This window comes from Haliotis asinina, chromosome 2 (genome assembly GCF_037392515.1).
Source record: "Haliotis asinina isolate JCU_RB_2024 chromosome 2, JCU_Hal_asi_v2, whole genome shotgun sequence".
In the NCBI taxonomy this organism is placed as follows: domain Eukaryota; kingdom Metazoa; phylum Mollusca; class Gastropoda; order Lepetellida; family Haliotidae; genus Haliotis; species Haliotis asinina.
The window spans coordinates 101,253,360-101,278,197 of record NC_090281.1 but is presented as its reverse complement, the minus strand read 5'-3'; the positions used below and the strand labels follow the sequence as shown (position 1 = coordinate 101,278,197).

The window sequence follows — 24,838 nt, the reverse complement described above, 5'->3', positions numbered from 1 at the left end:
CTAAATACCTACCGTTTGTCTGTACACCCTATAATATAAAATCTAGTTTTATTAACTTAATGACATCTAGTGATCCAAACGTTATTATAAAGCTGCAACTTTATCTTCACTATGCAGTACGTCTGAGATGTCAAATGTTGTAACATGCAAATCTCAACCTGCTGGTTCTGTCAACTGTATGTGGGGGATACTATAAATGTAATAAGAGCACCACAACTGTGGAAAGTGTGTAAGTTAGCCATTATTGAAGCTGAACTTCATGTTCTGATGCTAAGTGTATTATCTCAAACGATACCGTTTGTCTGCACACCCTGTGATGTAAACCTATAAGCAAAAAGTTATTACTAAGCTACAACATCATGTTTACTACGCACTAAGTTCGAGACATCCACGTTTGTAACATACAAAGTCCAACCTGCTGCTGTATCACCTGTATATGGGCCTGAGTCCACACATGATAAATAAAGCAACTGGTATTGGAGTAGTAGTATAAGTAATAGCGGTTTGGGCTCACGTCAAATATTAGCCTTATACTTATCAATAACTCCAATCTAGACCCCTTTTCCACAAACTCCGAAAAACAGACACCACCCGTCTTCCTTCACACATAAGGGGGTTTGTTGACATAGGGTATGATATATCATTTCAACACCCCACACCCTGCAACCTGTCTGAGCTCTCAGACAGTAGACATTGCACAAGCATATATGTATTTCAGTTTCTAACAGGATATTCAATTGTATTTACTCAGTAATCACGTGCTATATTCAGAGTTACTATATCGATTATGGGCTGAGTGTCGTATTCTTGTCTCATCATGTTGTTTAGGTAGCTGGCTATACACATATGTAAACTATCAACAATGAGTTCAGTCAGAAAATACTCTTTGAAGACATCTTCATTAATAACAATAGTCAATTGATAGATGCCGTGCCCTAATTCTATGAGTTTGTTAACAATCAGAGGCTCAACATCAGTCAAAGATATATTTTCAGCCTGCCACAAGTCCATTATTACCCATAGGTGAGAACAAATCTCAAATAGGGAAGGGGTCTATCCTGTGTTATTAACACTGTGATCACGTGACAGCTCTATGGCAACGGTGGTAGACGATCGATAAAATCTGCGCCAGTGACACACACTGTAACATCACTACACTGTATGAGTTGAAAAAGCAAGCACTGTTGACGTCTTGCGTGAATGACAGACGCATGCACGTTGGTTTTAAAAAGTTTTTATTGAGACCCTCCACACAGGTTGACGGCTGCCCTTAAACTGACGCATGAAAAACATATGCACCATCACTTCTGTTAAAAAGAATAAAGGGAGTTAATTATGTTTTAGTCTTTTACATACCGCTAAAACAATAAATATAAAAGCTAATAATACTTACATACAATCCTTACAAAGGACTATAACTGCAACTGTAGTATGTATTCTTGGCTGGGAAATTTCTGTGAGATATAGGTCTATAATTAGTGTTGTGTGTGATTTCATACCATATGAATCCAGAAAAAAAATCCTAGTGGTAATTGTATATACTGTGAATGACTAAACTGGCATTCGAGTTGACTGGTGCTTGCATGTTGCCAGTGTGAGCTGGTATTCTTAACACTTGTATAGAATTATCTTTTAAGGGATTAAACGATGTGAGGATGCCATTGTTAGTAATTTTGGAAACATAATCATTTCGATTCGATCGTATGAATGTATTTGAAGGGGGTTCATGATTCCCACGAATAAAGACTTTCGCCTTCCCAGTGTGAACCATGGTCTTGGTAAACTCTACACATGGTTCTATAAGTCCCGAACGTTTAGACTCGCTTCTACTGATGGTAAGCACATACCCAGATACCATACGAATGAACAGATCCGTGTCAGCTACATGAAGGAAACCAATCCTGGGGCAGCCGCTGCCTGGAGGAACATGATCTCACAAACATCGGAGGGGTTCACTCATGCTGGCACCATCTGCTTGAACAACTCTATTTGAATGTATGTGTGGGCCGTGTTGGGCTCACAGACGCAGACGCGCTCCAACATCATAGGTAAGGGAACCGATTATGACACACAGAAACAGTTCATGGTTAATATTGAGGATGCTCTTGAATCGCCGGTAGATCTACCTAGTGCTATAAAACGATACCAGGACACATTACAATATGCTAGGTCAAAAGTTGACTACATGTTCGGTGTGGGATTGTACATGGCTGCCAATGGCATGCGTCTCAGAATCAATAAAATAACAGGCTACAACGATGAAATTATCATCACCACAGCCGAACAAAAACTGGGTGTTAACACCGATGTAAATCTATTCTACATACTACCATCCATGCATACTGGTGAAACGGGTATAGTTACATCACCACCAGTGTCAAGGGTAAGGACATTGCTTGACCGGCAGGTGTTCCCCACCATGCAGGTGTCCAGCCAGCAGCATATCAATTATAAAACAGCGCTGGGTTTTGGAGGTGTCGCAGTAAGTCGGAGGTGTTGCGATTGTGCCTTATTTGGTTAAAACTTCCCTAGCCACAACGTACACAACGATGAATGCCCACAGATTTTGACCAAGCCAAACAGCAGTTGTACCCAGTGTGATGAGCAGCCGCAACACAATACTTACTAGCATACCGGGCAGGGCTTCTGCGGCCTTACCAGCGAGTTTAACCCCTTGGGTGTGTGGGGGAACCCCCTCCAGTAACTGATAATACAGTAGTTGGTATGATGAAGCCCAATGCTCTCAGAGCGCAGGCAATGGTGATGCCTTGCTTCCGGACCAATATTTGTATCCTGTCAACGTGGTTTCCCCGTTCAGTATTCGATCGATTGTTTCCCATATGCAGCTGATCTGGGATGGCAGCTGTTCACGATTCAAGGAAGCGGATTCCAAACGAGCCCGCAGCTCGTCTTCTAAATTGTGTGGTCATTCTGTGATACAACGCTTCATATCTTCATCATCAGTTTCGTTGAGTTTGGTTTTTTCATGAGCTATGTGCTTATCAAGTTCGTTCAGTTTTTCCCTGTTGCTCATGAGTTCTCCACTAGGCCGTATATTTCCCTCATTGGGAATATAAACCCCAGCAACGGTTTGTCCCAGTAACTTCTCAACAGTTTCTCAATACTGACAGACGCTTCTGTAGCACATTGTGTTATGTCACCGCAGGGTCCCCCTACCCCCACTCTACCCAGTTTGAATCTGGTAGCTTGAAGATCTTGAACGACCTTGGGGGGTATGGGGTTTGGGGCTTGCCCCATCTTAGGTTTTGCACCATCATAATCATGCATGTTTAGTTTAGTTTTTAACATTGACAACACCATTTTGAATATCTTCTATAACTGCTGTATCCAATCTATTTTATTGTTCTCTATTCAGTGTTGGTTCGGTGCCCTCTCTCTTCAAAACAAAAACAAACTGCAAAAAGTTGTAACCACCTGTTCAAAAATTGGCGGCACGAATTTGCACCCCCTTTGTTATATGTATGAGAAGCGTGTTTTAATGTCTGCGAACAAAATCTTATCCGACCCGTCTCATGACCTACATTCTTGTTTTAAGCTTTTACCTTCTGGACGTAGATTCCTCGTCCCTAAAGTGCGCACAAAGACGTCCCAATCATCTTTTATACCCGCTAGCATTAAACTTTTAAATGAAGGTTAGACCTAGCCACAACGTTAAAGGCATCTGCCTACCAGTCTCTTACAATATACACTGGTTATCTTTCTCATGCCATTTATTCATTTGTTTTTTCTGTATTTTTTAATGTGATCGAGTCTCTTTGCTTGAATTGTTTTAACCATGCTGTATGCCTCACTGTTGTGAAAGGAATTCCCTTGTCGGGCAATAAAGTATTATTATTACTTGATGGATAAATTCGGCACCATGGTGACTTGAGTTGACAAGGCAAGTGGTTTTCTAGTGTAAACTAAACTAAAAGTGCTTTATGGTTCAACTTCTTTATTCTACAAGGTCACAACGTTTCAAGACAGATTCTAGTCTCTTCTTCAGGTGAAGTGAGGGTAAAACTAAAGGGTTGCAGTATATATACACATAACAGTAGACTGGTAACAATAGGTAACAAGATATACAGGTTTCTATTAATTGATGTACAGGCTTAAATTGATAGATGTACAGGCTTCTAATTATGTACAGGCTTCAACTGATTAGTGTGCAGGCTTGTGTTGATTAGGTTAACGAGTTACAGGTAAAGATGTTTGGATAAAGATTAGTCACTGAGGATAAGGTGGTTCCATGCATTGGGTAAGTAAACACCTCCGTCTCTGTTGATTGAGGGATTGTTCCGCTTGATTGCAATGGCTTCTAGGAGCTTCCGTTTTTTTAAGTCATTGGCGTTCCTAACTAATGTCCTGGTGTTGTCCCAAACAATCTTGTGATTCGGGTTGTGCATGATGTGTTCACATACAGCAGACTTCTGATCCAAATTTTGAACTGATGTTTTGTGTTCTTTTAACCTGATAGCCAGTGGTCGACCAGTTTCACCAATATATGTCTCTTTACAACTGCATTGGATCTGGTAGATGCATCCTGCTGGGTTGTTGCATTTAGGTGTTGTTGGCCCACGTCCATTAGCTGATAGTAGCGTTTTCAGGTTGGTGTCGCTACGGAAGGTGGCGTCTATTCCTGTTGTTTTCTTGATGAGACGACTGATGTGATGACTTATCTGGCCATGGTATGGTATGTTAATTCTGATGGGAGAAGGTTCTGGTTTAGTTGACTTGGGAGTTTCTTTCAGGGTCTTGGTGATGGTGTTGCTGACTAGATCTGGTGGGTACTCGTTAAGGTCTTGGAAGGTTGATTTCAGGTGTTTTAATTCGCTGTGGAAGCTGTCTGGGCTGCAGACCGCTTTTGCTCTTCGTGCCAGGGTAGCTACTATGCCTTTCTTGATCTGGGGATGATGGTTGGACTGGTGATGAATATACTGATCCGTATGCGTTGGTTTACGGTAAACACTGGTGGCAATGGATTGTTGGCGTCGGTGGAGAAGAATGTCCAGGAAGGGAAGCTGTTGGTGTGTCTCTTCTTCCATTGTAAACTGAATTCTTGGGTGTTGGGAATTCAAGTGTTGCAGCAGGGCCTCTGGATCTTGGTTGTCGTCCAGGAGAGCTAGGACATCATCTACTTTGCGGAACCAATGCTTTGGGGTGAATGGTGCAGTTTTCAGGGCAGTTTTTTCAAAGGCAATCATGTATATTTCAGTCTGTAGTGGTGATAGAGGGGATCCCATTGGCAATCCATGGATCTGTTGGTAGAGCTGGTCATTCCAGTTGAAATATGAAGTGTCGAAGCATTTACTTACGAGATCGACGATGCTCTGGGCTGTGAGTTTGGTGTCTAGGTCTGGTAGAGATGTTTCCAGTCTAGTAGATAGGATGTGAATGGCTTCTTTGATGGGTATATTGGTAAATAGGTCTACCACGTCGTAGCTGACTAACTTTTTTGTGTCACTGGTGTTTCTCAGTTGTCTTTACCTGTTTAGAGTTTGATTCCTCCAAATTCTAAATGCCTTTGAAACAAGTTTTCTAGTGTGTTTGTTAAAGAGGTCAACATCCGGGTTATCCTTAAGATGCAGAGTGCCATAATCATCTAAGGTAGACTTTGAATAGTCTTGGCACAGATGCTCGACATAGTTTTTATTGCTTTTTAATCCCTTGTAATAATCGTCTACTGTTGTTTTCAAAATTTGGTCGATCATAGGTGAACTAGTAAATGAAGTATCTTCGTAATCAACATCAGGAGGAGCAATAGCTCCAAAACCTTCCATTAGTATATCGTCCATAGTTTTGAAATTATATTTATATTAAAAATATTAATATATGATAATGTCATACAGTAGAAAACTATATCCTTTTCGAAGATTAAGAGAACCAGTGGGCATCAAAACCGTGCGCCAGTTGGTTACTATTATGAACAGAAATTGAATAGGTTACGTATTGGGTACGCCTTCATGCCAGAGGAGATAGCCAAAATACCGAATAGTGAAAAAGCAATCGCCGAAGCTTATGGGAATAGGTTTTGTATCCCGCTTGACTATGAGTTGCTAACTGGGCACGCACTGTTTTACCAAGCCTCGTTACGTGACAGGTTGGAATACGAACTCACATTCAATGATTACAGCAAAGTCATTCGTACACAGACTGCAGTTGATGGTAGTAACGAGATCGACGACTTGTCATTGGACTTCGACATCGTGAATCTTGCCAGGCAGATTTGAAATCAGTATTCTGGAAAAATTACCATCTTATACTATAAGATACTGCGACATAGAATGATAGTACGTGACCAGAGCGACATGGTATGGAATATCAACATGAAGGTGGCAGCGCAATCAATGAAAGGTATTTTAATTATGCCTGTGGATGAATACAAGGAATTCCAAAGAGACAGCGAGAAGTTTTTCAACCCAGAAATCACCAAAGTAGAGGTGACCATAGAGGTAGTGCCTAATCAGTTATTTAGCCATGGAATGAGAGCGTACCAGCAGTGGGTGAAATAATGAAGCTACCAGCGATCAAACGAAACTCAATAGTTGACAACGTGGTCAGTGAACTGGATCTATACTCTGTGAATATCGGTGAGTACTTAACCAGAAAGTACGTGTTATTGTTGGATATGAGATCGACGGAAGATAACACTCTACACGGTAGTGGGTGTCGCATCGACAACGGAAGCGGGGGGGGGGGGGGGGGGGGATAACCATTCAAATAATGAAGAAGGCTCAAAGGCTCAAAGACCAGAGAAAGGTAAATTGAAATTATATTTATACATAATTATGGATGCGCAACTTAGACAATGGGAGATTTGTGCAAGTCATCTATTGACCTGCGGTCGGCAGGGCCTACTTGGGGGTATGGGGGTCCACACTGTGATCCACACTGTTCTATTATATGCAGGCTGACGGATTGTGGTAAGACTGTTTTCATGCTGCATATGTTGGAGGGATATTATAAGGAAGTATTTGATGCAATCATTATCTTGCGCCCTACTTTAGGCGTGAACAAGAATTACAAGGATAGAGCTTGGATGATGACAGACCCGGACATACACAGAGTCGACCCTGGTAAACGTCTACGTACTTCTCCAAATTGTCGATTCCCTTAAGGCAAAAATAAAGATTTGGACTGAAAGAAAGAAAAAATGGGAAAAGAGAAACAAATTTATCAAACAAAATAAACTATTTAGAAATAATGAAAAGCAATTTTACAGGCAACTCAAGACAAGTGGTGTTGATGAGCATGATAATTGCCTCCCATGGCTGCCAGTGAAAGGTTCTGGAAACAGTTGCAGTCTGTACCCGGCAACTGTAACCTGGAGGCACCATGGGTCAGTGATTATGACCATGCAGTGCATGAGAAATTAACCAGGTCATTTGTTTGTTACATCTCACCAGATTGCCCGAAGACTGTTATAGAGAAGTCCAAATCTAATACAGCTCCAGGACTAGATGGTATTGGAAACTGTTTCCCTGTGTCCAGGCACCACTCCTTCACTGTTTCAGTTCTCTAGTGGATACAGGTGATGTTCCTCCATGGTTCTGCAAAGGTTGCCCAAAACTTCTCCCCAAAAAAGGAGACTTGACTGATCCCCAAAACGTCTGCCCTATCACATGTCTAAATACTCAATATTATTCACAGGGTGTTTGACGAACCGCGTGTCATCTTACTGCTCGTTCAATGACATAATTTACAGACAACAGAAGGGGGCGAGGAAGGGATGTTGGGGGTGCAAGGATCAACTTCTTGCACAGAAAATGATTTTGGAAGAGGCTAAAACGCAACCTTTCCATGTGCTGGATTGACCACAAAAAAGCATATGACTCTGTCCCTCATGAATGGATTCTGAAGTCTCTTCAGTGTATTGACCTCCTTAAGCGACTACTTGATTTACTCAAGTCTTTGATGAGTTGCTGGTCGACTCAGCTTGAGATTTACTCGCAAGGCCAGGTGCAGACTTCGGAATCTATTCCAATCAGAAGGGGAATATTTCAGGGGGACTCCTTCAGTCCTTTTCTTTTTTGTCTGTCTCTAAATCCTTTGAGTTTTCTCCTCAACAGGGAGGAAGGGTACCATCCCGGACCTCCTCAGCACAGATCCCCAACACCTCTCACTCATCTCCTCTGCATGGATGACATCGAGCTCCTTGCCAAAGGAGATACCAATCTGAAAGAACAGGTTCTCCTTGTTGAGTCCTTTTCTAATAATATTGGCATGACATTTGGACTCGGCAAATGTAATACTCTTCATTTGAAACGTGGCAAGGTAACTAATGATGGATCAGTCAGGTTACAAGGGGGAGGAGTTATTGAGTATCTTCTGGAAGATCAGGCCTGCATCTATCTTGGAATGCAAGTTCGAGACAAGCTCCAGAATGCCCAGATTCAAGATAAACTTCGGGCCGAGTATAAATCTCAAATCTGGAGCTCCAAGCTAAATCCTCGAAACAAGGTCAAAGCCACCAATACTTTTGCAGTGCCAGTCCTCTCCTATTCCTTTGGAGTAGTTGATTGGACAAAACAAAACATCCAGAGTCTTGACCGCCTGACCAGAAGGATCATGTCTGATAACAGAGCACACCACCCTCGTTCCTCTCTTAATCGTTTATACATGCCAAACAGTTCTGGAGGTCGGGGTTTGATTAATGTGGAAGCTCTTCATGACAGAATTTTATTGTGTACTTTTGCACATATTTATTTGTTGGATGATCCTCTGGTGATGCATGTCAAGATGTCACGATGAAAGCAAGGAATTCCACAGCTATTTTAAGCGTGCCAAGGTTGTTGGACACAATCTGAAATTTGAAGTTGATTTTGCTCATGGTGATGTACTGCTGGACGGTACAGCGATGGAAGTAAACCAGGTGAAGTCCTTCACCAAGGCTGCCTGGAGTTGGTCCTTTGTGGAGAAGCTTTCTGAGAAACCATTACATCGTGTTTTCATGCAGTGTGTGGAACAGAACAGCAATCCAACCGACTCCTTTGCTTTGATGAAGTCGGTTGGTCTCAACTCCGAAACTGAGTGCTTCCTTTTTGCTGCTCAGGACCAGTCACTTCCCACTCGCACTCGCCAGAATGTTATTCTTATAGAAAATATCAATATGAAATGTCGTCTTTGCAATGATTTACACAGACTGTCCAACACCTTGTCAGTGGATGCCCTTCCTTGGCACAAACAGCATATCTTAAAAGACATGATGGCATGGCTCGCTGCTTTTACTATCATCTCCACCATGCCTGTGGCTTTGACCCCGAGGTCCATCCATGGTACGACCCTGAACATGTCCAGGGCGTCCTGGAAAATGATGCTTTTAAACTTCTCTGGAATAGGCAAATATACAGCCTGAGACGAATTCCAGCCAACAAACCTGATCTTGTTCTTTTTGATAAAGCCAAGGAATTATTTATATCATTGAATTTTCTTTCCCTTTTGACAGCAAGATTCAGGAAAAGCATGATAAATATGCAGACCTCGCCTTTGAAATGTCTTGCTTACGTCCAAAGTACACTGTCATCAGGCTGCCTATTGTTCTCGGTTCCCTTGGTTTGGCACCTCCTGATCTCTTGGCACAGATCAGGAGAATGCCTGGGTTCTCCACCGGGAGCACAGCCCTTCTGACAATCTGGGTAATGCAGAAGGCTGCAGTGTTGGGGAGCCTCCATATTCTCCGGAAAGTTCTTGGTGGGTTCGACTAGGCAGTGTTTCCTGGGAGAAGTCCCATTCGCTGTCTGAGCTGGTGTAGAGGGGGTGAGGGCCCTGTACTGATGATGAGCTTTGCCAGCCTGACTGTGCCAGGATCACACAAACCCTCTCTGCTGCATTTTAATCTTAATCTGCAAAACATAATAATATTATACAAGATGGATGCTGGCCAGGACGAGATAGTGGGGATACCTCACAGCCCTGCAGAGCCAGTGATCAAGTCACCAAGAAGAAGAACCAAAAAAAGAGTTGAAGCTGGTAAAAAAATGCCTTAGCAGGCAGAAAGAAAATAATTACATGTGGTGGCGACCAGCCGGTCAGGCAATTTCCATGCCTCCGTGGGTGACAGTAGGTGGTGTAGTAGCAACTGCTGCTGTTTCATTACATATGTTGTGGAGGAAACCCCCACATCCCCAACCACAGCCATTACGGGTTGTCCCAACACCCTAGAAATCGACCCTCATATTATGCTATGATTAAATTTATATATTTCCCTTAATATATATCATGTCTGAGGGAGAATCATTTGTTAATGACACATACCATGCATTAGTGGTTTCCAGATTAGCAGTAGGGTACGCTCGGTTGACTAAAATGATTGTAAAACAACTGACTATAAACCTCGACTTCCACCTGCAAGATATCTTTATGCTTACTGTGAACACTGGTATGGCGATCGCCACCAAGGATGTTCTGGTAAAGAAAGGTATTATACCTGAAAATATTTTAAAGTAATATATATAATATGGCCTCGATAGCAATGATGGTTGGTTGGGCTCTTGTGAATGCCCTGGCATTTTCTCGGAGTAATTTTCTATTTTCCCAATTAAAAGAGTCAAACGTGGCTGAGGTAGATGCGGAACAAAAACGAAACAATATAGCTGTAGAAAAACTACAGGCCACACAGGCTGAATATGCTAAGAGACGAATGAAGAGACTAGATTTTATTAATGATCAACTCCAACGCAAAAGTCATGCCTTTAGAACTTCCGAGGATGTCGACAAAGCTATGAAAGAATACTACGTTTTTACAGATAAAAAACTGGAACCATTAAATGAACCAACAATATCTCAGCATTACATTCCTTCAGAGGATCAGAAAGATTATGAATTGGTCTTCGTGGCACTGGGTTTAGCGGAGGTAGCATTAGTGGTTAAAGAATTAGACTAATTACACAAATAAGTATATTAAAAAAATGAAAACAGCACCACCTATTTGTCAATGAGTACTTATGGGGGAAAGTGAAATTTGTGGTAATAAAAGCCACGTCGAGGGTTATTGTTGTTTTCACCATACAGGTCATACTAACTACACATGAACGGTGTGTGGTATAGGGTGAAAGGTCATTACCGATTATGTTAAGCCCACGGCACAGATAAAAAACGATTTCAACTTATTTAGAAGAGAAAAAAGGGCTACATCAGTGAAGTTAAATGCTTCTCCCTCACGAACGAAACCTCTACGCAGCTCATTTTCCAAGAAGTACAGGTTAGGTTCCTCGACTTTGATATCCACTCAGTTGATATTGTACATTTTCATAGATCAAATAGGATCTGTTGCCTGCTTTAGGGTGTCTCCCTCATATTCACCTCGTTGATATAAATATCTAACAATCGCATGATCTGTAATCTTTTTTTTCTTTTTCCACCTCTGGTATAACGGATTTCGTATGGATTGCGTCAACTGGTCTCATGGGGGGTTCCCCCACACCCCCAAGTAGTCTCGTTGCTTCATGATTCATAAATTCAACCATCCTAGGAAGTTGTACTACCCATTTGGTGTTTCTATGTGGGGGTCCCAATTCTAAATCGCGCGAATATTGGTATGCAAACAAACGTTTGGCTATAGTGCGATTGAGTCTCTTGACTATGGCTTGACTTTGATGTTCCCTGGCCGCACCACGCCTTACCTCGACATCGTGTTTGCCTAACAGTTGAGACACAGCACCCATGAATTCCCGACCCGAGTTGACTTGCAATTCGGAGGGCCATATCAGCAGACTGTGTTTGTATATACGCTCCAATCCGTGGGCTACTTGTGTCGCGTCCTTTGGGTCAAGGGTTTGGCTTCCTTGGAGCGACTACCTACGTCTACCACTGTCAGGACATACTTGTAGGTTTTACCTCTGACTGTGTCATGTAGAAAAAACAACAGCTCTGCCTGAAGAACTTGATTAGGTGTGTGAATACCAAATTTTCCGGTATATATCTCGGTGCCAGCAAGTATACTTGTCATATAGCTTGTTTTTGCAACCAGGCTTTGGCTGTTTCTTCCGAAATGCACGTGGCTTTTGCTAATTTTTTCATAGTGTCTACCCCTGTCCAATATCTCGCATGTCTGTGTTCATCCTGATGTATGCTTCCATCCATGGGCTTTGATTGAACTTCAGTATTCTATGCACTCTAGTCATCTTCATACCCAGTGATATACACATACATACATACATACATACACACACACATACATACATACATACATACATACATACATACATACATACATACATACATACATACATACATACATACATACATACATACATACATACATACATACATACATACATACATACATACATACACATTGGTGTTATGTTGTGCAATTTTTTTGTAATCTCTTTCTCTTCGTGTTGTAAATTTAGAAATTTTCAGCTGTGTCTGGGCCTCTATAAATAACGGGAGGGTTAGTTTAGCCATCACAACGAACAACCACATACCCAAACCCACACGCCCCATGTTCTTGATTCTTTTGCGTGAAACTTTGATTAGGGGATTGGGCCACCGTATCGATTGGTTTATTAATAGCTTCGAATTTATCCCTAATAAATTTAGTAACTGAGGTTTCCTCTTATGAGAATACTCTTGCATTCCACATTCACGTGCTCACTTTTCAACTCATACAATGTTATGCAAAGTCTCAAAAGTGCATCAAGGAAGTGATATACCACCGTTGCCATAGAGCTATCACGTGATCACAGTGTTAATAACACAGGATAGACCCGTGAAAGTGAGATTATTGCTCTCGGTCCTGAGTAGCTCAGTCGGTTGAGGTTCGGGCTTATTGTGTACAGTTGCACAGCTGTACATTGTGAGTTTGTATTCTGCTGTTGCCTCAGATTGACTCCCTTGCACAATTTCGTGAGCAAGGGATCATGATCATATCAGTTGGGTCTCTAAAAAGGGCCTTTCTGAGTGGGGCATTCTCAGAGAGAGAGAGAGAGAAGGCACTGACGCAGTCCTCCTTGGGCGAACGCAACTTTCATCTTTTTAAAATTCTCCCTTGGGGGACTGTGGCTACAAAAGGACACTTTTACTTTTACGGACCCTATTTTATTTTTCTAAAATTCTGTCACATTTACACATTTGGGTCACCACCATATATTGAAAGGATTTTTATACCTTGTGAGAACAAACCCGCCTTATGTGTGAAGGACGATGGGTGGTGTCTGTTTTTCGGAGTTTGTGAAAAAGGGAGTCTAGATTCGAGTTATTGATAAGTATAAGGCTTATATTTGACGTGAGTCACAACCGCTGTTACTTGCACTACTCGAGTCCTGATATTGGAGTCCAAACTGATTATACATAAGCTTCTGTAAACCTTTTCACATAACACAGTGGTGCAACAGCAAAATTAGTATATACGACAAAATATGAATCAGTCAAATCGTTTATCATCCCCAACAACCACGAAGTAGTGAAGAATATACACTCTTCAAAAATAGAAACGAAAAAACAAGTATCAATGAAAATTTGGTGTTATTGAAGGATGTGAAGAGCAGCGGGAAACAAAGATGAATGAAATTTGGTGGAGCAATGCATTGCTATTTTGTCCATATTTATTGAGAATAACGGTCATCACAGTCATTACTGCTGTCCACTAAATGGTGTTCATGGCTGTACCTCGTATGACCACCTCCAACTGCTACCACTGCTGGACACGTCCTGGGTACAGATCGAATCACTCATTGGATATTTTGTTGTGGAATCCTTCTCCATTCCTCCTGCAGCATGTGGAACAACTGTTGAAGATTCTGTGTTGGATAATGACGTCGACGTTCCCGTCTGTTGGTCAGATCCGAAAGGTGTTTGATTGGGTTTTGATCCGGGGATTTGTAGAGAACAATCATTGTGCCTGATATTCGTGCTGCATCGCACGCAAACATCATGACAATCCTGATTGATAAAACCGTTCAAATTCATGTTTGGTTGCGTTTGGTCACGCATGATCTTCTAAAACATTCCAGAAACAATATGCAACCCTAAAAACATGTTTGAGTTTACATATGTTTACAAAATTGTAAGTATCATTTTCTAATTTCATTTTGCATTTCTTTTGCGTTTCTATGTACCTTTAGCGGATTCGATGCAGCTATGAATTTTATTTTTTGTGGGTTCCATGGAAACATTACTTAGGCTGGGGGGTTGAGGATGTCATCTTGTCTGGAGCAGATCATTCAAACTATACATGCTAGCTTTATCAAACCTGGTACACATATCAGGCATGATCCCTAGACATGCCAGATTTGAAAATTATTTTGACGGTTTCCACAGAAACATTACTCAGACTGTGACTATGACTGATGATGAGGATGTCATCTTGTCCGGAGCAGATCTTCCAAACGCTAAATGCTATCTACATATGTCAAGCATGATTACACGATGTCATTTAGGAAGTTGTCAAATGCAACATATGTCATATCTGGGATTAGTCAGCCGCCTAACAAACTCAACCAAAAAAGTACTAGAATTTGTACTTTACTGAGGAAGTGAAATCCCAAATATGACATATGTTGTATGTCAAGCATGATCTGTATATGTACCTTTAGGGGATTAGATGCAGATATGAATTGTATTTTTTGTGGGTTCCATGGAAAGATTACTTAGGCTGTGGCTTTGAGGATGTTATCTTGTCTGGAGCAGATCTCCTTAACTATACATGCTAGCTTCATCAAACATGGTACACATACCAAGCATGATCCCTAGATCTCCTTTCGAAGCTTAGACACTGATGTGAATTTTATTTTCAGCGGTTTCCATGGAAACAGTACTTAGACTGCGACTATGACTGATAAGGATGTCATATTGTGTGGAACAGATCCCCTAAACCATTACAGGCAGCTTCATCATATGTGGTACATATGCAAAGCATGGTCCCTAGATGTGCCTGTCGGGGGTTATACCCAGATATGAATTCTGTTCTTGCGGTTTCCATGGAAACATAATTTATGCTGTGGCTTTGAAGATGTCATATCATGGCATGTCATCTTACAAACTTCAGCTTTATCAAACTTGGTATACATCGCCATGTTCACCGTGATCCCTAGATGTGCCTTTTGGGGGTTACACCAGTGTGTGAACTTTTTTTGTGTGTGTGTGTTTTAAGGATTGATTGTGTATTTCTTTCGTTGCATTGAAGTATGAAACTAAAAACCAATGTGCAAACTGTATGAATCCGCGTAGCGGATTCTTACAAAAGTTTGCATACTGTTTTTTAGTTTCATACTTCAATGCAACGAAAGAAATACACAGTCAATCCTTATAATTAAATTCAGCAACAAATACTATACCCTTTCAACAATATTTTCTTTAAACATAATCAAATTCATCGAAACAGATATCTTTGTTACCACCGATTAACATTTTCGCTGTAAGAATTCGGTAATGGCGTGACATGACTCAGGTGACTCATTTACATAAAATGACACGCCGACCAAACCATTAGCCAATTAGCATAGAGCACCCCCAAACAGCTGTCAATCAACCAGGCTAACATCGGTTGGCGAATCAGAGTGGAACAACTCAACGTGACGCGTCCCGGTATCGGCAAAGTTTCAAGTTCAAACGTTTGAATTACTACCTACAAACTGAAAGAGACAGTTTGAAAGGTGAGAATTGGAAATGAATCCCGTTGATATGAAGTTAGTGGAACTGAGATTGTAGTATTTGCGCAAGTAGAAAGAGGCTATGATGTGACTGGGATTGCGATGCCATGAACTGATGTTCCAACGTGCGCATGCTCTTATCGAGGCGTTGCAACGTTAGTAACGTTCACGGATAATTTTGAGTTGTTTGTGTACGTTAACCACAATGTATCACTTCAATGTTTACGCAAAGTTCATTAAGGTACCCGAGTGCAAGGGAATTTCCTCGCTGTGTAAAGGTACTCCCCCACATTCCTCAGGTCCGAAAGTAGTCCGGTTCGGTGGGCGTGGCACATATTTTTCAGATTCATTGGAAAATGAACTCAAAAGAAATGTTCCCAGTTAACCAATCAGATTGCCAGAATTTTAATGAACACAATAAAAAATTAATTATTTCATAGGCAACAAGTTTGACTTTGATTGAAATTGTGGACTGTGCTCCTTTCCGGAGCAGAACTTTAAAACAGTCCACTATTTCCTGACACATTAGACAGGTCTGGTGGTATTGTGGTGCCTTTTGGTAGTTTTGGATTTCTGAATAAGATATTTCGGGGGTCGTTTCCATGGCAACAAGTTCGACATCGACAGAATTTGGTGAGAGTGTTCTTTTTCAGAGGAAACTGTAAAACCATACAGTTCCCTCCTTTCACTGTGCCTTATATGCACACCCAAACGTTGAACGCTGACACACTGCATCATAACTAGTAGACATGATGATGGAGTCTTTTGCAGTCCGTCTTCTGCACAATCTATCTTCTGGTTATATGTCGCCACTGGAACACACTTGATCTGATATGAAATTCTGTTTATAACACGTACTCGGCAATTTTTTGCTTGTCGTCAGATGGGACTAGGTTGGATAGGATATAACGCTTGTTTGTTGTTTGTATTCGTGATTGTTTACATGTTGACTTGAACGGGTCAGGGTGGAAACGTGTTGAGTGCAGTGTATGAGTATAAGGGAATAGTACGCATACATTGTCACCGATAGTGTAAGCAAGGAGCCTATATAGAGTTGGAGAGTATCCCTGGTCTAAGACACGTCTGTACATGTAACCACAGGCGGATCCAGATGTGGGATGCCATCCCAAAACTTACACAAAATATTCAAAGGCAAACGCTTATTTGTGGTGGTGGTGGTTGTTTTTGCCTCTTTCATATCTATTCACCCGAATCTGGCCACTGTTTCTAATTGATAAATATTTACCTACACAAATAAAATTACAAATAAAATACAAAGTCCAAAATATTGGGAACACCACCGGTTTAAGTTTAAATGACGTATGCCGAGTGCCGCGATGCGGTTCTATACCAACAAGACATGACCCTACATCGCAGCCGTGAACACCACCTGGTATTATCTCGGGTTTCAAAAATATATTCCCCGTGGGTTTTTTACTCAAAAGGCGATATCGATCTACTTCTAGATAATGTCCCTATACATACACGTAACGGTAATATTTCAACCTACAGCTAAGGGAGCTTCTAGATTCTACTCGGTTAGTTTCACCAGCCCATTGTGCAAGTTCAAGGGAGATAACTTTCCGGCAATTTCGAAACCGGAAATAACGTTTCTACATCGTCAACAAACACAACATGTGCTATCATTGTTGAAATTGTAAAACACAATGTCGGACCCCAGTTTCAGAAGATGTCTACAAGCACTTAGATCAGCTCAATCGGACAATGAACGGTTTGCTGCATTAATGATGGTAATGATTCTTTCTCTTACGACACAGAACTGTTAGGACTAGATCTACATATTTTCATACTCAGTTATCGCGGCATGGGAAAACATGGGGGTTTCGGGAAGGTAGAAGTAACTTCTTATCGGTTGTGTACATGTGCTTATACTGAAATGTAGAACCTCCGCCTGAAATGTATTATTTCTGGGGGTTTAGGCTTTGGCATAGGTTTATGGTTTAGAATATTATTAGATGCACGGTTAGAGTGTAGTCCAGCATATAACTACTAAACTAGGCGACTTCGCACTGTAGGCCTTGGCTGGAATACGAAACTTTATTCATATGAACTAGGTTAGAGTGGTGTCGGTGGTGCCAAACAAGCGGCGAACAGAATTCCATTTCCGTAATGTTTTCTCAAGTTGCCGATCGCTACAGCAATTTTTATGCGCATTCCATGTAAGGGAAACTTCCTCTACCGAAATAACAATTGTCTGCCCCTTAAAATATTTCAAAAGACACAGAGAAGAAGACTGACGAAAAAACTGGCATTATCGCGACGTCATACGTTTCTGATCGTCATATGTTTTCGATCGGCCATTATGATTCCCATTTATAGCACGTTAATGCGAGGAAATCCATGAGAAGCATCCTGCATGTCAGCAACATGAACCCCGCTATTGGTGGGAAATAAATATACTGTGAATCGAAGTTTATGCATCAACAACAGTAAAAAATCAATGAAAGATTTATTTTAACTAGGGAATCATTAATGCAATGTGTACCTCATAATCAAATGCATAAAAATCCTAAATCTTTACTCCAAAGATGTCATTCATGATTTGCCAGCATGGTTTACAAACTACCTTACAAGATCACGTTATTAGACATGCGACCACACTGCTGGATTTATTTTCATGGCTCGCCAAAATGGCAAAATTGATTATGTAAAATCGGAATTGAATTGCAGAATTCATTTCCAAGCAGATACTAGTGCTGTTTAAATTATTTTGCTTCATGAAGGCTATCAATGCAAAAAGGCCAGATACCGGCAGTGTAACTATTAGGTTCTAGGTAATGATGATAAGGGGTAGCTGGATGGGGAATCTTGTGACTTTTCGTCTCATATGGTACACCCCATGATAAATGACATGGGAAATCTACTTACGCAGGGGTTTTGTTCCCGGCTACAGTTAAAACTGTTTTAGAGCAAATAAGAAAGGGTAATTTTTTATTATCTCAGCAATCTGAAATGTTTGTATAGTGAGAGTTTTTGATACAAGGGGCATGTCGTACTATCACAACATTGCTCTATTTTTCATTCACAAAATGTTTTATCGTCATCCGATGGAAAACCCATTATGCCAGGATACCTCTTTGATTGTAAACCAAAAGTTACTGTGTTCTGTAATCTGATTGGTTGAAAAACATGATTAAAGGGTATTAGATTCCCGGAAACTGAAAGACTATTCACCGCGTATTGACACGTAAACAATTGTTTTGTTGTGTCATCAACAGTGGTGACGTCATTCAAATCATATTGTGACGTAAAGTTAGAATGACGTCACAAATGAGCAACTCCAGATGTTGCTATGAGAACCAGCTGAAACGGCCAGCTGATGACACTTCACTGCTGTGTCCGTATTCGATGTAAACGTTTGACACTAAAACCCCTTTGGTTTACTTTTGTGTTTACAATGTCGATAAACATCATGTGTTGGCCAGTTTCCGGGTGTTATTGAGTATTTGAAGCACAGGAATATTTCATTTGAAACCTCCATCTGACGCCGTCGGTTCCAAATGCATTCCCGTGCTTCAAATACTCAATAACACCCAGAAATTGGCCAACACATGATGTTTATCTCCTAAATGTGCGTATATTGTCGATGAGATGGCTAAGCCAACAATTCTTGGTCAAAACTAGGACGTCCCATTTTAACTCTAGCACTATCCATATTTTGCTACATTGCGCTAGTCCTAACCATAATGTAAAGCTTTGTAAGCCATATATGGTCTGTACTGTCTGCTAACACTAAACCTTCATTGTGTAGCCCTGTTGTCCTTTACCAAACAAGTGTCATTGACCTCAGCAACTTTCGCTACTGTTGTAACTAGGGTTAAATCATGGTCATTTTAGGGATGCTTCGCTATTTTCCTGTTTCTCTTTTGTGTTTAAGGTTCGTGAGTAGGTGCCGATTGATCTCCGTCATTTTGCACACGAGCCACGGCTGCAGGACAGAGTGTCCGATGCTTGTCCCATAGTGCATCTTGTCATTCTTAATAATTGACTCATTAAGCCCGAGAGTCTCTTTACTGCTCAACACCTGGAACTTTGTGCTGATTGCCTGGCTGGTAGTGGCGATATCCCTGGCAGGTTTCTGAGATTACAGGAAATTGTCTCGTCATATGAGCAAGTCCTGATTGTTTAATTATTTAATTCTGTTGTAAAGAAATGTAAGAGGTCATTTTCATTTCTTGCCCCATCACTCTGTAATGATCTACCTTTTCAACTGACGGTGTCTATGTCACTGACTGTCTTCAAAACCTGCTTGAAGACATCTCACTTCAAAAGACTCTACAGTGTATAATACATCCAATGACAATACATTTGTACATATTCTGTGGCGCATAGAGCAGGCACTTAGTGCCTGGAGATTCTGCGCATTATAAGATTACTATATTATTATTATTATTATTGTACAACTAGGATTGGCAACCTTAGCAAGCCTCGATGGGGTCATTATTGTTACCCATAGTGGTGTTAGTTAACACAAAAGGTAATCTATCTCATAAGAAAAGCTAATCTTTGATCAGTACTACTAAACTGATTGAAATAATTGGTACAGTACGAATTTATATTGTAAACGCACATGTGAGTCTCTTGCTTGAATGAGAGGTACTTTCTGCTGACGAACATGTGCGGCTCTCGCTGTATGAGAGGTACTTTCTGCTGACGAACATGTGCGGCTCTCACTGAATGAGAGGTACTTTCTGCTGACGAACATGTGCGACTCTCGCTGAAGAGGTACTTTCTGCTGACGACCATGTGCAGCTCTCGCTGAATGAGAGGTACTTTCGGCTGACGAACATGTGCGGCTCTCGCTGAATGAGAGGTACTTTCTGCTGACGAACATGTGCGGCTCTCGCTGAATGAGAGGTACTTTCTGCTGACGAACATGTGTGGCTCTCGCTGAATGAGAGGTACTTTCTGCTGACGACCATGTGCAGCTCTCGCTGAATGAGAGGTACTTTCGGCTGACGAACATGTGCGGCTCTCGCTGAATGAGAGGTACTTTCTGCTGACGACCATGTGCGGCTCTCGCTGAATGAGAGGTACTTTCTGCTGACGAACATGTGCGGCTCTCGCTGAATGAGAGGTACTTTCTGCTGACGAACATGTGCGGCTCTCGCTGAATGAGAGGTACTTTCTGCTGACGACCATGTGCGGCTCTCGCTGAATGAGAGGAACTTTCGGCTGACGAACATGTGCGGCTCTCGCTGAATGAGAGGTACTTTCTGCTGACGACCATGTGCGGCTCTCGCTGAATGAGAGGTACTTTCTGCTGACGAACATGTGCGGCTCTCGCTGAATGAGAGGAACTTTCTGCTGACGAACATGTGCGGCTCTCGCTGAATGAGAGGTACTTTCTGCTGACGACCATGTGCGGCTCTCGCTGAATGAGAGGAACTTTCTGCTGACGAACATGTGAGGCTCTCGCTGAATGAGAGGGGACTTTCGGCTGACGAACATGTGCGGCTCTCGCTGAATAAGTGATGCTTTTAATGACCACCCATACGCAGCTCTTGCTGTGAGAAGTTAATTAATTTGCCGCACATACGTGTCTCTCGGCCTTAATGAGTTGAGGTGTTTTCTGTTTGAAGATAGTGTTTGTTCCACTCGGACACCACATAAATTAGCGACGAGGAGAAAAAACTGAAACTATCCTTCCATGTCAAGCCTGCATTCAGGTGAAAACTTACTTTTCATTGAGTGACCACGATGTGAGACAAAATGGCGACTCAGAGTCAATGTAATCAGTTTGGAAAATTTGATGAGTTTGACCCAGACACTGACAGCTGGGACATTTACAGTGAAAGACTTTCCCATTGCTTTGTAGCTAGAGGGATAACAAATGATGTTAAGAAGAGGGCAATCCTTTTGAGCGAAATGGGCAAGAAATTGTATTCACTATTACGGAATTTGTGTGCACTGCAAAAGCTAGGCGACAAGACTTATAAACAACTTTTAGACATGATGAGAGCGCATCAGTATCCACAGTCTTCAGTTATAGTTGAAATTCAATAAACAAGATAGACGTGAAGGAGAAACAGTGGCAGCACATGTGTCAGAGTTATGACAGCTGGCACTGGCGTGTGATTTTGGTGTGTAACTTGGATAGCTCCTTGAGGGACCGTTTGGTTTGTAGAATAAGTCTTGATGCCATACAGAGGAGACTTTTAGGTGAGAGAACTTTAGACTATGAACAGGCTTTTGCTCTTGCACAAGGCATGGAGTTTGCAGAGAAGAATGTAAAGGCTATGAAGTGTGATGCCACATTGACAAAGTTCATCATGTCAGTTCCCCCAGCCGTCAACCTTGCAATACTTACGTCAGATAGTGAAATACCCACAAGAAACTCCATTACAACACCCCTCGTGATCGTTGTGGTGTACCAGGTCATCGTGCGCCAGACTGTTGGCAGCTGTGTGTCACTCACGTAATAAACCAGGATACTTGGCACGTGTGTGTCGTGATTCTCAGGCAAGTTCACAGCGTCAGAGTGATTGACATACTTCTCGCCATAGACATTTCAACCAAGGAGGGAGGAGAAACCAAACAACTGGCAGTTGAAGAATCACAGTCTCATGACTATTATTCAGAGTACGATGCAGACTTGTTCATGGTTAGCACAAGTTTGGTGAAAGTAGATCCATACATGGAGAGCATTTCAATCAGTGGTAGCAGTTTGAACATGGAGATAGACACAGGAGAAGCAACATCAGTAATCAGTGAAGATACTTACCTAAAACTGTGGGACAACCCACCACCATTAACCCCAGCGAATGTTTTCTCAGAACCTATACAGGTGAAAGAATTCCAATTCTTGGAATGGCTAATGTCACCATTCAGTATGAGAAGCAGAAATCTGATGAGTCACTAACTGTAGTGAAAGGGAAAACCCTAAGCTCGATTGGCCGAGACTGGTTGCAGCATATTAACTTAGATTGGGGATCGATCTTCAGAGTAGAGAGCACTGAAATACAGGATATTCTCACCACTTACTCTGATGTTTTCAGTGAGAACCTGGGAGAGATGAAAGGTGTAAAAGTTTCAATAGACATATCAGCACCAGCCAAACCATGTTTTCTCAGACATAGGAATTTAGCTTACTCACTTCGTGGAATAGTGGAGAAGGAACTGGATAGACTGGAACAGTTGGGAGTCATCAAGTGTGTTAAACATTCAGACTGGGCAGCATCAATTGTGCCTGTTGTGAAGGCTGATCAATTGGTTCGCATTTGCGGAGATTATAAACTGTTAATCAGGTCGCCAAGTCAGAAGTATACCCTGTTCCCAGAATTGAGAACATATTTGCATCCTTGTCAGGTGGGGAATCATTTACGAAACTTGCATACCAGCAATGCATACCAGCAATTTGTTCTGAGAGGAGAATTGAGAGAACTCACTACAATCAACACACATCAAGGACTCAATATTGTCGTCTTCCTTTTGGCATATCAACTGCCTATGCTACTTTCCAACGGACCATGGAGTGTCTCCTTCAAGACTTGCCACGCGTGTGTGTCTATTTTAATGACATTTTGATTACTGGGTTGAATGAAGAGGAACTTTTCGAGAAGTTTTGTCCAGACTAAACAAAGCAGGCTTGAGACTCACAGTTAGCAAGTGTCAGTTTCACAAGGTTGCTGTTGAATACCTTTGGCATCGTATAGATAAAGATGGGCTGCATCCCTTGGATACCAAAGTGAGGGCTATTGTGTCTGCACCAGCTCCCACTAATGTGAGTGAGCTCAAGTCATTCTTGGGTATGATTCAGTATTTCCTGAGGTTCTTGTCTAGATTATTGACAACCCTGGCCCCTCTTCATTATCTTCTTCAGAAGAATGTTCAACATGATGCCTTGGATACTGTTAAGCATCACCTTGCATTGTGCAAATTACTTGAACATTATGATCCAAATTTACCTCTGGCCCTAGCTTGTGATGCCTCATCATATGGGGTGGGAGCCATTCTCTCACACATCTCTGAGGAAGGGTGTGAAAAACCAATTGCATATGCATCATGTTTTCTAACCCTAGCAGAGTGAAACTACTCGCAGCTGTATAAAGAAGTCACTGGAGTCAAACGATACCATCAGTATCTCTTTGGCAGGAAATTCCAGATCTTATCAGATCACAAACCTCTGATGAGTTTGTTACACGCAAAGAAAGGTGTACCACCTATGGCTTCCTCCAGACTGCAGAGATGGGTTCTGACCTTATCAGCTTATGACTATACAATTACCTACCGCCCAGGCTCAAAATTAGCTAGTGCTGATTGGCACAGCAGGTTGGCTTTGCCTGAGAGTGGACTAAATCCACCAGTGCCTGGCGACACTATTCTGTTACTATACGATATGAACTACGTGTCCAAGATGGTATGTTATTATGGGGAAAAAAGGTCGCACAAGAGTTATGGATGAACTGCATGAAGCCCATCCTGGCATAACTCGTATGAAAGCACTGGCTCATGCCTTGGCCTGGTGGCCTGGTCTATTTAAAGACATTGAGAAAAAGGTTCAGACCTGTTCTATTTGTCACCAAAGTCATGCGGTACCAGCAGAGGCAATGCTACACCCATAGGCGTGGCCTGAGAAGCCATGGTCAAGATGACAACTGGACTACGCAGGTCCGATGTTGGGAAAGATGTTCCATATTCTGATCGATGCTTATTCAATGTGGATGGATGAATTTGTTGTTCCAAGTGCTACTACTACTGATAAACTCAAGTGTCTGCAAAGTACATTTGCTGTATTTGGTCTTTTTGAGACCATTGTTACGGACAGTGAATGGCTCCTGTTTCACAAGTGGTGAATTTGCCCATGCAATGAGAAAAAATGGTATTGACCATTTTTGTGTGGCACCATATGACCCTGCATCAAATAGGTTGGTTGAAAGAGCCGTACAGACATTTAAATCTGGATTCAAGAGAATGGCTGAAGGTAGCATGCAGACCAACATTTCAAGATTCTTTTTCAAGTATAGGAACATTCCACAGGGGACCACAGATCAGTTTCCAGCACAGCTGTTATTGAACAGACATCCAAGATGTCACTTTGACTTGATGCATCCAGATGTTGGAAAACATGTGCAGTGCAAACAGACGAAACAAAAGGCAGATCATGATGTGCACACGCGGAAACGAACATTTACAGTTGGCAAGTTAGTATATATACTCAACTTTGCTGCTAGTGATGAAAAGTGGCTTGCAGGGATCATTGTTGAACAGACTGGTCCTGTTTC

At 41.7% G+C, this 24,838-nt stretch overlaps 1 protein-coding gene across 1 annotated transcript in view; it reads left to right on the top strand.

Annotated features, from left to right (window-relative positions):
• Positions 1-17,136: 17,136 nt before the first annotated feature.
• Positions 17,137-24,838, top strand: part of LOC137274707 (neurochondrin-like) — a 91,248-nt gene continuing 83,546 nt past the window's right edge. Inside the window, exon 1 of the mRNA XM_067808057.1 lies at positions 17,137-17,344. Coding sequence (XP_067664158.1) covers positions 17,261-17,344 — 84 coding nt within the window. The 5' untranslated portion in view covers positions 17,137-17,260. The remainder of the gene's footprint in view (positions 17,345-24,838) is intronic.